At 44.7% G+C, this 15070-nt stretch overlaps 1 protein-coding gene across 1 annotated transcript; it reads left to right on the top strand.

Annotated features, from left to right (window-relative positions):
* Positions 1 to 7746: 7746 nt before the first annotated feature.
* On the top strand, positions 7747 to 14594 carry LOC308075517 (protocadherin-10; the record flags this gene model as incomplete). The annotated part of the gene is made up of 4 exons (XM_080415437.1): positions 7747 to 10269; positions 13011 to 13069; positions 13903 to 14030; positions 14248 to 14594. 4 exons carry the CDS (start codon positions 7747 to 7749, stop codon positions 14592 to 14594), a joined length of 3057 nt encoding a protein of 1018 aa, XP_080271563.1.
* Positions 14595 to 15070: the final 476 nt, after the last annotated feature.

Below are 15070 nucleotides of genomic sequence, written 5' to 3'. Positions count from 1 at the left end.
TTCCTACCCTCCATCATTCTTTTAGTACCTACCTAGCTTATTATTATTAATATTATTATTATTAAAATTGTGCTTATTTTCGGAGACTGTTTCTTCCTCTCTTTATCTTTCCATTTGCTTTCTCTTTATTTCAGAGTCTCTCCTTCTCTCTAACATCTGCTGCAGTAATCAAAAATGATCTCCCCATAGGGGCCATGCGTGCACACGCCGTGCCACACACACTCTTTCTTTCTCTCCCTCTCTCTCTCCCTCCCTCTCTCTCTCCCTCTCTCTGTCACACACACACACACACACACACACACACACACACACACACACACACACACACACACACACACACACACACACACACACACACACACACACACACACACACACACACACACAGACACACACACACACACACACACACACACACACACACACACACACACAGATATAGGCCTACAAACACAAACACACACACACACACACACACACACACACACACACACACACACACACACACACACACACACACACACACACACACACACACACACACGGTCATCACAGGTCCGTGTACGTATTCTGATCTTAAGATATCAGCCTCTCTTCAGAATCAGATCCATTACCTTGATCACCAGAAGAGACCGAGAGACAGTCTTATCTTTGTATTTATCTCCCCCTAGTGGATATAAGGTCTCAATACAACAAAGCGCTTCTTTAGTAATGTGACGTCTTTCCAAGCTCCATCACACCTGTGTATATAGCCTAGCTAGCATAGACAAATCGTGTTAGTTTTTTTTTTTTTTTTACCTCTGAGCGTGTATTATTATTGTCTCCGCCGAAGGTGGAGAATATGTTTTCGCTTTGTGTGAGCAAACATTGTTAGCCAAGCTAACATTGGGCAAGCTCCACGTGACACGTGTCAATTTGTTGACACCAATGCCTCTGATTGGCTAGAGGGACGCGTGACGAAATAAAATTCTATAAATAGGTGTGTCACTTCAAAAAGCCCCTACTTTTTGAAGTGAGGTAAAACAGGATCAATCAGACTTGATTGGAACAGTACCTTCAGTAAGTCCAAGTCACCCGTCTGTGCGTGTGTGTTTCCCTCTGAGAACACCTAACATTGGTCAAGCAAAGGCACAGAAGGCCAAAGCTAAGAAAGCATACTCATCTACAATTGTAACGTAGAAGAGGACTAGAGTTGAAATGATCCCACAACAAAGCCGAACTCTTAATACGTGTCAATATGTTGACATCAATGTCTCTGATTGGCTAGAGGGACGCATGACGAAATACAATCCTATAATAAAAAGGTGTGTCACTTCAAAAAGCCGTTTACGTTTTTGAAGCGAGGTAAGACAGGATCAATCAGTCTTGATTGGAACAGTATCTTCTAGTCCAAATCACCCGTCTGTGCGTGTGTGTGTCCCTTTGAGAACACCTGACATTGGTCAAGCAAAGGCGCAGAAGGCCAAAGCTAAGAAAGCATACTCATCTACAACAGTAACACAGAAGAGGACTAGAGTTGAATTGATCCCACAACAAGACCGAAATCTTAATACGTATTAATATGTTGACACCAATGCCTTTGATTGGCTAGAGGAATGCATGACGAAATACAATTCTATAAATAGGTGTGTCACTTCAAAAAAACGTTTACGTTTTTGAAGCGAGGTAAGACAGGATCAATCAGTCTTGATTGGAACAGTATCTTCTAGTCCAAATCACCCGTCCGTGCGTGTGTGTGTCCCTCTGAGAACACCTAACATTGGTCAAACAAAGGCGCAGAAGGCCAAAGCTGATCAAACACACCAATCAACTGCTGAAACTGTTCAAGACAATGAAGATGAAGAAGACAGACAAGTATTTGAACAAACCAGTCAATTATGACGACTCCCATATGATAGATTGCTTCAATGTAAACAGAGCATTGCTTCAATTAAACAGAGCTAAGAATCATAAAGAAAGAATGAAATTAATCAGAGACAAAAAATCGCTAAATGACAAAAGACGAAGACTAGCCATGAATGCTGACAATATGACACAGCAAAGATTGCTACAATCTCTGGAAGAAAAAGTAGAAGAAATATGATAATATAATTGCTATAGTCTGCTGGCGGAGACTTGTGCTCCGAGGAGCACATTTTCTAGTTATTTTTAATATCAGTTGAACTACTTACCCTGTGTTGCTTTGAATTCCTGGAAGTCCATGGTGATCCATGTGAATCCAGGTGAAGATGCTTGATGAATGACGTTAACGGGGCCAAGTTTAACAACAGCAATAAACATCTGTTTATAAACTCATGTAGCCCAGTGGTTCTCAACCTGTGGGTCTGGACCCCCAGGGGGTCCCCACATGGATCCCCAGATGACAGTGAAGTGACAATTTAAGAACTTTCAAGACCTTTTTAATACCTAAAAAAAAGAAGGAAAAAGGGCCATTGCTCCATCAAAAGTAATCAACAAACTGTACTGTTAAAAACTGGTCAAACATTGGCCACATTTTCAAATGATATACTGTAAGAAAGAGGGAAGAAATTTGAAAATAAACACAACGTAATGCATCAACTCCTAATTCCAAGTGCTTGTCAAAGTGGGGGGTCCACAGTTCAAAAATCATTCTTTTGGGGGTCCTGGCCTAAAAAGGTTGAGAACCACTGATGTAGCCTATCTAGTATGCTCAGTAATTCCAAAACAAAACACGTGTATTTTCTCTCAAAGCAGGCCTATTGAAAACGGGTAAACACTTTTCATAGGTGCCATTAGCCTTGGATCAAGACTATCATAGATGTATTTTATCGACTTTCACATTTGCATATCTATGATAGATACGAAAGTAAAAGTCAGACTCGATAAAATACTATCTATGATAGTGTTGATCCAAGGCTAAGGAGCCATCATCAGTTTTAAAGTATTGGAAAATTTTCTCGCCAAGGCCAAGCACAGTATGATGTGCATTCGATAAAGGACTAATATATCTATGTTTGTACTCTATGTACTGTGTTAGTTTATTATTTGTTTAATGCGAATTATTATTACTCACATGACAAACTGCGTTATTTAAACAAGTGCTTCTTAAAGTGGGGTCCGTGGACCCCCAGGGCCAGGGTCCTTGAGGGAGTTCCAGGGGGTCCCCAGCTACATTTGTTATTTGGCATCAAAATCAGTTCAACCACTTTAAGCCTATATAGATAGATTTGAAAATAGCCGATCTACAAGCTCACAATGCGTGGTGATGTGATGCTTTGTGAGCTGGTATTTTTGAATAATCTTGAAAAACGAAATGTGAACATTTTAATTAACAACTAAGATCTTGTATGGGGGTCCTGGGACAACATATTTTCCCATTGTGGTCCGTGGCCAAATAGGCTACATATAACTTGGGGGTCCTTATGAAAAAGTCTGACAACCACTGATTTAAACATCTTCAGCTACAATTCTCCAAGACTATCTTCTACTAAATAACACGACAATGGTGTAACAAAAATGACTCACTTTAACGTGTCAATTATATAGATAACCTTGAACTAGTGCATAAATGGCTTGAGACAAGATTTCAATTGGATTCTCGCCAATGATAACTGTAGGCTGTATGCTATACGTTGTGTAAATCAATAATTGACCTTCTTCTCTGACACGCCATTCAGCACCATGGACAGCGTCAGGGTCAGAGAGCAGAAGAGAGAAATAGCTATATAGTGGGGAGGGGGGGGGGGGGGGGGTGAGGGGGTTTGTGAGAGTTGACATGTTGCTGTGTCCTCATTTTCATCTTCCTTCAGCTCAGACTCAAGGAGAACTTTTGATTTTTGGCACTGGGTCTTGTGCAGGGTGTCTAGACTCTATGCTATTAGTTTGTCAAACAGTTGGACACACTTTTCCATCGCATCCATGAAATGGCTGGACAGTCTGTTCCTCGGCAATCAGCACTCTTCTCGGGGAGGAGCAGCGCAGCCAAGACATAGCTGAATGAACCAGTAGTTCTTAGCTGTTGTTAACCACTTAAACCCCAGCATCCAGGAACACTTTCTCAGAAAATTGCAGATCAACAAACTCACAACAGTGTTTTGAGCTTGTGGGTCTGCTATTCTCAGAGTAGATATTTAATGTAGGCTGCAGCGAAAACAGAAAAGCCACTAGTATAGAGTCCTGGGGGACTCTGGTCAACCAAGCATAGGGTTAAACTTGGCCGCCGTTAACGTCAATACAATTCATCAAGCAGTTTTTGGATTCTCTGTTCACCGGCGTGGAGCCTCGTGGAGGCATGCCAGACCGCAAAAAGCAAAGTCTCGAAATCAGCACGGGGTGAGTAGGCTAATTGATATAACATTTTTCATTTTGGGGGTGAAGAATTCCTTTAACCTGACGAGTCCACTCTGAGAGTTAAATGAACTAGATTAATGAGATTTTTCTATGCACAGACCTGATTCATGATGACAAGTCAATCTTTTATCTATCGATCATCATAATTGTGCATAAGATTGCTAGAGAAGTCAAGCCAAATTATGAGGGAACCATGCCAAGCTTCCTTCGCCGTTTAACTTTGATGTTAATAGGCCTATAGGCTGTTTGATATAAAGTAAAGATATACATTTTTTATTATATTAACTTTTGTTGATAATGATATTGATTAATGTTATAGGCTATAACCTATTCAAGGCTTTGTAATAACTGTAATGTCCCATATTTAATCAAATGTTTGACAATCATTTCCACTTTCCCATTTTCTTTTGTAGTAACTACCCAATATCCAGTAGATGGCAGCATTAGATTGAGAATGAAAACAGAAATTGAAGTTGGCTTGTATTTGGCCTTTTTGCAACTGATTTTCACATGCTGTTCACAACACATGGCTTCCATTTGCTGGTTCTTATTGAACAATATCAAATTAAAATAATTGCCAACTGACATTATTTCTTCAATAGTTCATAGGCTTCAGCTTAGATGAAAAAAGTATATTTATAAATGAATGTAACATTAAGATAATTTGATCCTATTCCATTATGTGTTGTAAACTCCTATTATGCATAATTTTCAGAGATAGATACAGTTTTCCTCCAAGCGTTGGATCACTCATTTTGGACTGCATTGTGGACATGGATAGGGCTAGTGTTGGAAGGTGAATGGACTGCAGCAGTGGGGACATGGTGTTATTGGTGGAAGGTGAATGGACTGCAGTCGGGACATGGTGTTATTGGTGGAAGGTGATTGGACTGCAGTGGGGACATAGTGTTAGTGGTGGAAGGTGATTGGACTGCAGTGGGGACATAGTGTTAGTGGTGGAACTTGGAAGGTGATTGGACTGCAGTGGGGACACTAGTGCACTAGTGTCTTTTGTTGGAGATCTTCTTTGTGGCGTAGGCCTATGGCTCCCTTTGAACTCTGCCCCTTCATGAAGTCATGAAGTTCATGTTCTATCCTCCATGTTTCTCTCTCCCATGGTAGGGAGAGACACACACAAGCGTGCACGCACGCACGCACGCGCAACCAACCACTATGAATATCGTGTCAATCACGGTCAGGTCACACTCGGTGCTGAGTGCGCGCCAATGTTGGTGTGCACGTGGTAATGTTTTGGTGTTGGGCAATGGGGTGAATGAGATGGTGGGGGGCGCCTGAGTCTAGACCTTCGGACGCTACATTCAACAGAGCTTTGGGATTATTTATCACAAAACATTTGTATTCTCCTGTCGGAGGACGGTTGATCCCGGATAGCTGCACACTAATCCTCCACTCCGTTAATTAAAAAGATGGAAAAGCAATGGAACTGGTGTGTTTTCCCTCCCAGAAATGTAATCATTTCTGGAGAAGCTTAACCATCTGCTGGAGGTTAAGTCTGCAAGCAGATTGTGTTTTCTGCTTACTTAAACCTTGGGATTTTGCTTAGTTTTTCCTCAAAAGGGGCGGGTGTTGCTTTCCGGGGGTGGGGTGCTGAGACGTCAGGGGAGCAAGGTCGGAGCCAGAGGACAACTTTCTTTGGTTCCAATGTGCTCCATCGCGCGAGGGTGTTGCCGAAGAACAGATCTACAAGCTAACAATGTTCTCGTGTTTTGATGCATTGTTAGCTTTTAGATCTGTTATTTTTGGCCAGAAACATCATCTTACTACGGACTAAGGAGTATGAATTAGGCGTTACGATCTCAACAGACGGCTTTTTTAATTAGAATGCAACTCATGTCTATTCAGAGACAAAGTCGAATTCACAAACGGGCCCTTTGCTCAGTGGTCGTCTATCGGACCAACCAGGACAACAAGGAAAATATCAGATTTGATTAAACATGTGCCATACACTTTGAAACCCAAATCGCCCCGTGTCCCGTGCCTTTTACTGTTATCACTATATTAATCAGCTGTAAAATAATACAGCACCAAATGATAGTTTGATTTAATCCCAACTGTAGGCCTAATGCTTGATAATGGATTAATATCAAGTATTATCATGGTTTCATAGTGGGCCACCATGAAACCATGATGGCATTCATTGGTGGCATAGCTTTTATGTTGATTGTGTTGATACGCGTTCTATGCGAATTAAAACTCATGTAATGCGTATAGTCCTATTTGTACACGAGTATCATCCCTCTTACGATTGTCACTTTAATCATTTTAAGCTAAAAAATATCGATTAAAATTGAATATCCTGACCCATCAAGGATTCCTTTTGCAAAGCTCAAATCTATGTGTGATGATTAATGAATGGGACTGTTTGTGCGCCGTGGGTATCCTTCTTCAAAGACCCCTCATTAAAAGGCATACAAGGCTTTTGGATCCCAGAGCTCACTGGACACTGGCCAGTTTGAGGCAAAGGGAGAGCATAGCCCCCCCCCCTTTTAAATGTGTTTGTATACTGTTATGATTCAATTGCCTTTGCTTTAAAGAACTGCACACCATGCACGAGGGCCTTATCCGGCGTTATCTGTTGCAAAACGACACCCTTGATGAAAAGTAATTCATCCCCGCCTAATCCAAATCTCTCCACATGTCTGGACTGGAAGTTACGCTTTCTAGGCCCTATAATCATCCAGAGGAGAAGATAGACATGGGGATATGAAGGGGTTAAACTGCTACAGTAATTAGAGTCGCTCCTCTCGCGGCGGCGTCCTCCAATACCGAGCTGCGAGAAGCCGCGGCGTCCACCCCCATCTCTCTCTCTCTCTCTCTCTCTCTCTCTCTCTCTCTCTCTCTCTCTCTCTCTCTCTCTCTCTCTCTCTCTCTCTCTCTCTCTCTCTATACGCACACACACACACACACACACACACACACACACACACACACACACACACGCACACGCACACGCACACGCACACGCACGCGCACGCACACACACACACACACACACACACACACACACACACACACACACACACACACACACACACACACACACACACACACACACACACACACACACACACACACACACACACACACACACACCGCCCCACCAGCCCCTCCGAGTGTCCAATACAGTGGAAAATCAAAGCGCGAGCCTCCCCCGCTCACACAGCACTGGTGCTGCGCGCGGGGAGCACAACTGTCTCCTCGTACTCTTTGCCTATAGATGTCCTGTAAAGTTGCTCCTGCTTGATTTTTTATGTACATAGCTGTTACAAAAGTGCACCTAAAAGCCTTTATTTGAGCAATAGCTGCTCCTATAGATAAAAATCTAATTTTATTATTTTTCAAAACAAGCAAATGTCACAGATATGTGTCCCACGCTACTTTCACTGGTGAGGGGTTTTTACGCGCGTCGCTGAGATGGACCACAGGCTCTCGAGAGGCAGCTGGACACCGGTAACCGGGCTGGTAGTATGTCTACTGTTGTGCGCGTGTGTGGTGGATCTAGTTCTTGCGCAAATTCGGTATTCTATTCCCGAGGAGCTGGAGCACGGAGCGTTCGTGGGCAACATAGCCGAAGATCTGGGTTTGGATGTGGCCAAGCTGTCGGCGCGTCGGTTCCGTATAGTCTCCGGTGCCAAGAAGCAGTACTTAGAAGTGAACTTGGAGAATGGCATTTTATTCGTCAATGAAAAGATAGACCGAGAGGACCTGTGTGAACGAAGCCCGGGCTGCTTTTTACATTTACAAGTGGTTATTGAAAATCCACTAGAACTGTACAGAGTGGAGGTGGAGATTTTAGACGTGAACGACAACTCCCCTAGTTTCCCGTGGAGCGAGTTTAACCTGGACATCACAGAGTCCGCCGCTCCCGGCTCCCGTTTCCCGTTGGAAAGCGCACAGGACCAAGACGTGGGCACCAACTCTCTCCGCACCTACCAGCTGAGCGCCAACGAGCACTTTGTGCTGAACATTCAGACGCGCAACGACGGGAGCAAGTTCGCCGAGCTCGTGTTGGACACGCCGCTGGACCGGGAGCAGCAGAAGACGCACGAGATGGTTCTGACAGCTGTGGACGGGGGCTCTCCGGAGCGCTCGGGGACAGCGCTGATTACCATCACGGTGCTGGACGCGAACGACAACGTGCCCGTGTTCGACAGGTCTGTTTACCGTGCGAGTCTGGTGGAGAACGCACCGAGGGGGACATCAGTACTGAAACTGAACGCTACTGATCTGGACGAGGGCTCCAACGGGGAGGTGACGTACGCGTTTAGCGGGCACGCTCCGCTCAAGGTGCGCGAGCTGTTCAGCGTGGACCCGTACACGGGCGAGATCCGGGTGAAGGGGGTTGTGGACTATGAGAAAGCCAGTGTGTATGAGCTCTATGTGCAGGCTAAAGACAGGGGTCCCTCGGCTGTGGCCGTGCACAGTAAAGTGCTGGTGGACATTCTGGACCTAAATGACAACGCGCCCGAAGTCATCCTCACTTCAGTGTCCACTCCGGTTCAGGAGGACGCGCCACCCGGCACGGTGATAGCCGTTATTAGTGTCATGGACCGGGACTCGGGAGAGAACGGGAACGTGGACTGCCAAATACCCAACAATGTGCCCTTTCAGCTGCACTCCTCATTTAAGAACTATTACACTCTGGTGACCAGCGACTTTTTGGACAGAGAAGTGGTGTCCGATTATAACATTACCCTCACGGCCCGCGATTTGGGCTCCCCGTCGCTCTCCACAAGGAAAACTATGCTGGTTCAAGTGTCCGACATTAATGACAACCCCCCGCGGTTCACACAGCCTTCATACACAGTCTATGTGACCGAGAATAACGCTCCGGGCGCTTCAATTTGCTCAGTAACTGCGTTCGACCCCGATTCTAATCAGAACGCCTATCTGTCCTATTCTATCCTGGACGGTCAGATCCAAGGCATGCCCGTGTCTACATACGTCTCCATCAACTCGGACAACGGCAACATCTATGCCCTTCGCTCCTTTGACTATGAGCAGCTCAGAAACTTTCAGATCCTGGTGCAGGCGCAGGACGCCGGTTTCCCCCCTCTCAGCAATAACGTGACTGTGAACGTTTTTGTTTTGGACCAGAACGATAACGCTCCGATTATTGTGGCGCCTCTCCCCAAAAACGGCACCGTGGCCACAGAAGTGGTTCCGCGGTCAGTTGACGCCGGCTATCTGGTCGCTAAAATCACGGCGTTAGACGCGGACGCGGGTCAGAACTCCCGACTGTCCTACCAGGTGATACAAGCAACAGATCCCGGCCTGTTCAGTGTGGCTCTGTACACAGGGGAAGTTAGAACTATCCGCCGTTTGGTGGAAAAAGATGCAACAAGGCAGAGACTGGTCGTATTAGTGAAGGACAACGGACAGCCTCCGCTCTCCGCTACTGTCTCCATCCTCCTCTCCGTGGTAGACAGCGTGCCTGAGTTGCTGTCAGATTTCGGAGACCTCACGCTCAGCCCCCAGCAGCCCTCAAACCTAGCTCTGTACTTGATTGTTTCACTCAGCACAATATCGCTGATATTCCTGGTGGCAATTATCGTGTTGGCCGCTGTCAAGTGCTACAAGGACAGGGAGACCATGAGCGGGTATAACCTCCCCCCGTTCGCTTGCTGTTGTTGTGGGGGCTTCCAGCCCGAGCCACCCCCAGAGGTGTTCAAGAAATCCAATCTCAACCTGCAGATTTCAACTGGGGCCAAAGTGCCCACGAACTGCATGGAAGTGAATACCAACGGCAGCCTCTCCCAATCATACTGTTATAAAGTGTGCCTGACCCCCGAATCAGCCAAAAGTGACTTCATGTTCCTGAAGCCTTGCAGTCCAAGCAGCACTCCAAGGAACAACGAGGCGAAGGGCGCAGACAACTCGTGGAACGCGCAAAGCCGAAGCGCGTCTGTGAACAACGGAGCCACGACTCCGAGTGAGGTATGAAATCAGCCCTACTCTGAGCTTGCATCAAGTGAGCATGTATCATTTATTTTAATGTTTAGAACTCACACATAGCCACTGTCAAGCCTATTTCTGTTGATTTGATCTCTTATAAGCATTTAGCGCGCGTCTCCTCCTCATGAAGGTCAAATCATACAACGCTGATATAAACTGAAATAATTAAGAAAGCTGTAGGCTGCAATTGTCCCATTTTCTCTTCATAAGAAGTGTGCGTTTCGTCTGATATGTATATGATAATTAATTATCCCACTTGTAATATTTTTTGGGCATGTTGAGGTGGTATAAAATTACTTGTCATGTTAATCAAGGCAGTGCGTGCGATACTGTGCTCCGCGTATCGTATCTGAACATCTAAAAGAGATCATTTTCAGTATAAAGTCAGATGAGATGAAATATTCAAATATCGATATCAAAGTTAATGATTCTCGTCCTTTAGTATTCTTAACTCTGACAAACATGTCAATCATTTGCAAAGATTTTGTGATCAATTCTTAGTCCATCAATGCTGTTACTTTGTTAGAGGCGGAGACACTTCTTGGTGTCATTCAGTGACATTGCTTTGTGTTCATATCGCCAAATGCAAGGAGAGAGGGCAGGCAGGAGGCAGCTGTCTGAGTTTGTACAAACCGACGGACAGTGACGTGAGCTCATTCAACCTGACTTATAGATCAGAAAGTCAAGGTTATACTAAATCTAGACAAGGTGATGGCAGTCCTTTTATTTCCACCTCTATATGCCACGGTGACCAGTCGGGCTCCAGACAACAGAGCCCCTCGTCTTGTTTTCAAACTAACGAGATAGGACGGATACCCTCACTAACCATGCCTCAAGGGCACAGACGCGGCTGAGCCATTATACTGTGCACAATGTGGCGCATATACGCAAGGGGGTCGTGTCCATTATGGATGAAAAATGGCAAAAGGCCTGTTTTAGGGAGACAGGGGGAGGACATGGAGAAAGAGGAGGAGGGGTGAGGGAGGGTAAGGACCCGGCTCGAACGTGGCGCGCCTGTAGATCGACTCCAACCTTCTCCCCAGTGAATGCGAGGGAGACTTGGGCTCATATAGTGAGGATGGGGAGGAGGAGAAGGAAGGAAGGAAGGCAGGCAGGCAGGCAGGCAGGCAGGCAGGCAGACAGACAGACAGACAGACAGACAGACAGACAGACAGACAGACAGACAGACAGACAGACAGACAGACAGACAGACAGACAGACAGACAGACAGACAGACAGACAGACAGACAGACAGACAGACAGAGAAGGAGGCCGGGGAGGCATAATATTGACCCCGCTGTTTTGACTATATGCCCGGCCGCAGACAGACCGTGAATATACGCATTTGATTTAATATTCCTCTTTGCAATCATAGTGTACTAAGTACACTATGAAGTACACTGTACTTCATAGTACAGGCAGACAGTTGGCTGAGATCCAGTCCACCAGGCAGACTGAGAAATGTCAGTTCGGTCACTGGCATCATATCCACCTCTGGACATCGACATATAAAGCGAGATTTCGAGGTCATTGTGATTGTCTCTGCCCGCGGCCACCATGTCCCTCCAGCAGGATGGTGTCCTTCCAGACGTTAATTGGCTCCCTTAAATCACCCAGGGTTTTTTTTTCACCCCCCAGTGTCCTCTCATGAGTCACATTATGCGTGCACATCAGGTCGTCAATGACACATTAGTCTCAAAGACAAACCAGAGAGGAAAAACTGCCTGGCCATTAAACAAAACAAGTTTGTAGACCCCATAAAGCCAGGCTAATAATAAACTGAAGGTGAAAGGAGAGATTCAGTTCACGATCGAGCGCAGTGCGAGAAGCAGATACGCGCGTGCACATGCGTGCGTGCGCGTATAGGCTTGGGCAAGTGTAGTGAGTGTGTGAGAGAGAATGTGTATACGGGCGTGTGATGGTTTATAGAGAGGTGTAAACAAGTTGTCCTAGATTATGTGAAAAGCTGCAACGACCGCAAACTTTTCCAGGCCCTCGATGAGACTTTTAATTAAAAAGCTTGCTCGAGGAGCATCAGGCCAATATTAATGTAAAAATGTTGCATAAAATCCACAAAACAATTACGTGTATAATTTTCTTAATTTCCTCCGTGGCACGCTTTCCTTTGAAGATTAAAATCGTGTTTCGTTTCATCCCGGTGGGGTTCTAATTGGTTTTTGTGTGTAGCTGGCTAGGAATGTAGTTTTGAATACCGATTCTAATAATACGCTTACGTCGCATTCTCCTTGTTAACAAGTCTAAGTGAATTAATAGAGCGTGCAATCCATACTACGAGGCTCATACCCGGAATAAATATCACTCGGGAGCACTCCTTCCCCCTCCCGCAACGCCACAGCGGATGAAAGCAAAATTAAGTGACAAGGCGAGTCATTGCTCAAGGCATGGCGCTCCAATCACGGTCCTTAATATGCATTCTGCTATAGATCCACAGGGTGGCAGCCACGTTCCATCTACAAAGCCCCATGCGTCTACTTCAACTTAAACTCGAGTAGATAGCCTACTATACCTCTTTAAAATGATAATTAACCAATAGTGATACTGTACAGTCTCAGAACTGACTTTTTTGACAAGATCCCGTTGGGTTAACTCAGAAGGGGTGCTGATATTGTGCATGTAATAATGGCAATGGACCCTGTTATACTGTACATATTTATAATTTAAATAACGTTGAAACTAAGCATCGAAATATCCTTTTCTTCCAGCTCAAACAACCAAACACAGACTGGACGCTGACGAAAAATCAGAACTCATCTCTCAAAAGGTAAAACATACTGACCTTTGACATCAGTTCTCATGTTACCATAGCAAAGTTAGGTAACACTTTACTAAAAGGTTGGGTCTATATAATGCATTATAATCACGTTTATAATGCATTATAACACTCGGTATAAATGTTTATAGTCATGTATGACAATGTTTATAACGTTACATAAGTGCTAGTCATAATGCATTATTTAACCAGCACATAATAACTACCTTAACTTAATAAGTTTAAAGTGTCTTTGTAATAAGTTGTTTTGCATAACGAGTGTTATGAGCATGATGCATTATAATGCATTATAAATGTATTATAAAGCATTATAGACCCGACCTTTAAGTAAAGTGTTGAGTTATAATGTGCTGTTCCACTGAGTAATGCATTATGACCAGCACTTATACATTTTATTATCATAAGTTATAATACTTCATAAACCTTGTTATAAGTTGTTATTCATAATTATAAACATTTATAAGAAGTGTTATAATGCCTTATACAGTAAGTGCTTTATAATGCATTATAAATGTGGTTATAACCCATTATAGACCGACCTTAATATAAAGTTTTAGGGTAATACAACATTATGCTGTCTTTTAATTTGAGCCCCAGTTGCGCTTTTATTCTTTGCAGACATTCAGAGAGCTCTAGCAGCCTCACAGACACACAGTAAAATCCTTAGTATTAATTCATTCATTTATAACTCATCTCAGAGAGTGTAAAAATGCAACGAAAAATGGTCCATTTGGTTTCATTTGTACACTCTCAGACTTAGATTAATACTCAGGATTGGGTTGGTTTCAATTGATATGAGGGGCTTTTGTTTCTGTCTTCTGCAGCTATAACTCCATCAACATGGATGGTACCCTGATGCGCAAGGCCATGCATGCAGACCCCGACAACTACGTCACCTCCATGGCCCCTGGACAGTACTGGACCTGGGGCACTCACATGAGAGGTGTGAAAGGTAAGGAAGGGAGACCTGTACCACACACACACACACACACACACACACACACACACACACACACACACACACACACACACACACACGCACACGCACACGCACACGCAGAATGTAACACGAACAGATGAAATGTTCTGTGAAATGTGACTGTTGCAATAAGCTCACAGGGGAGAATGGGTTTCTCTTTCCCCTTATTGACACCCGGCTCCTTCCACAGAATACAAAATGTCTCCTCCAGCCCCAGGGGTTCCTCCTCGCTCCTGGACACCTCGCTGCACACCTCCGCCCCAGCAGCAGCCCCAGCAGCCCCAGCAGCCCCAGCAGCCCCAGCAGCAACAGCCATCGCTCACATCCCACCCTCACCCGCAGCACCCCCCGCCTGACTATCAGCACAATGTGTACATCCCCGGGACACCTTCTGGCTTTTGCACCTTGAGGCCCGCTGTGCAGCGCAGTGAACTGGACGTCCATAATGCCTTCTCCACATTTGGCAAGAAGAGACGTCTTCAGATGTCCCCCCAGGGAGAGGCTGCCATCATCAACAATGACCTGTACAATGATTAACTGACAAGACCGCCTGAATGAGTGGATGGATGAATGAATCACTGACTCCTGATGAAGACTGAGAAACAGTGAGAGTGATAAAGAAATGACCAATCTATATGGTCTAAAACAAATCAAAAAGAGATACACTGTATAACTTTGGTGAGCAAGCTAAAAAAAAAAGATGTATCAAAAGTTCAGGAATGAATGACTTAACCACTTTCAACCTGGCGTTGAAAAAGAGCAAAAATAGCAGATCTACAAGCTCACAACATGTTGCATGGCGAAGCACTGTGATTTTGTAGATTGGCAATTTTTGTCGTGTGACGCCGCTGTGCAACGAAGTGTAAAACAGGGCTTACGGTTAACGATCGACCTCTGCAAAAATGCTGAGGAAGATGGACGGACAGCCATTGAGTTGACATGGCACTGTCTGCGATGTTCAGCATAATGCATATTTGCTGATTATTATTAATTGTTGTTATTATTATTATTTA

This window comes from Gymnoscopelus braueri (assembly GCF_963280865.1).
Source record: "Gymnoscopelus braueri genome assembly, chromosome: 20".
Lineage (NCBI taxonomy): Eukaryota > Metazoa > Chordata > Actinopteri > Myctophiformes > Myctophidae > Gymnoscopelus > Gymnoscopelus braueri.
The sequence above is the reverse complement of the archived record's forward strand: the minus strand, read 5'-3'. Positions and strand labels throughout refer to the sequence as shown.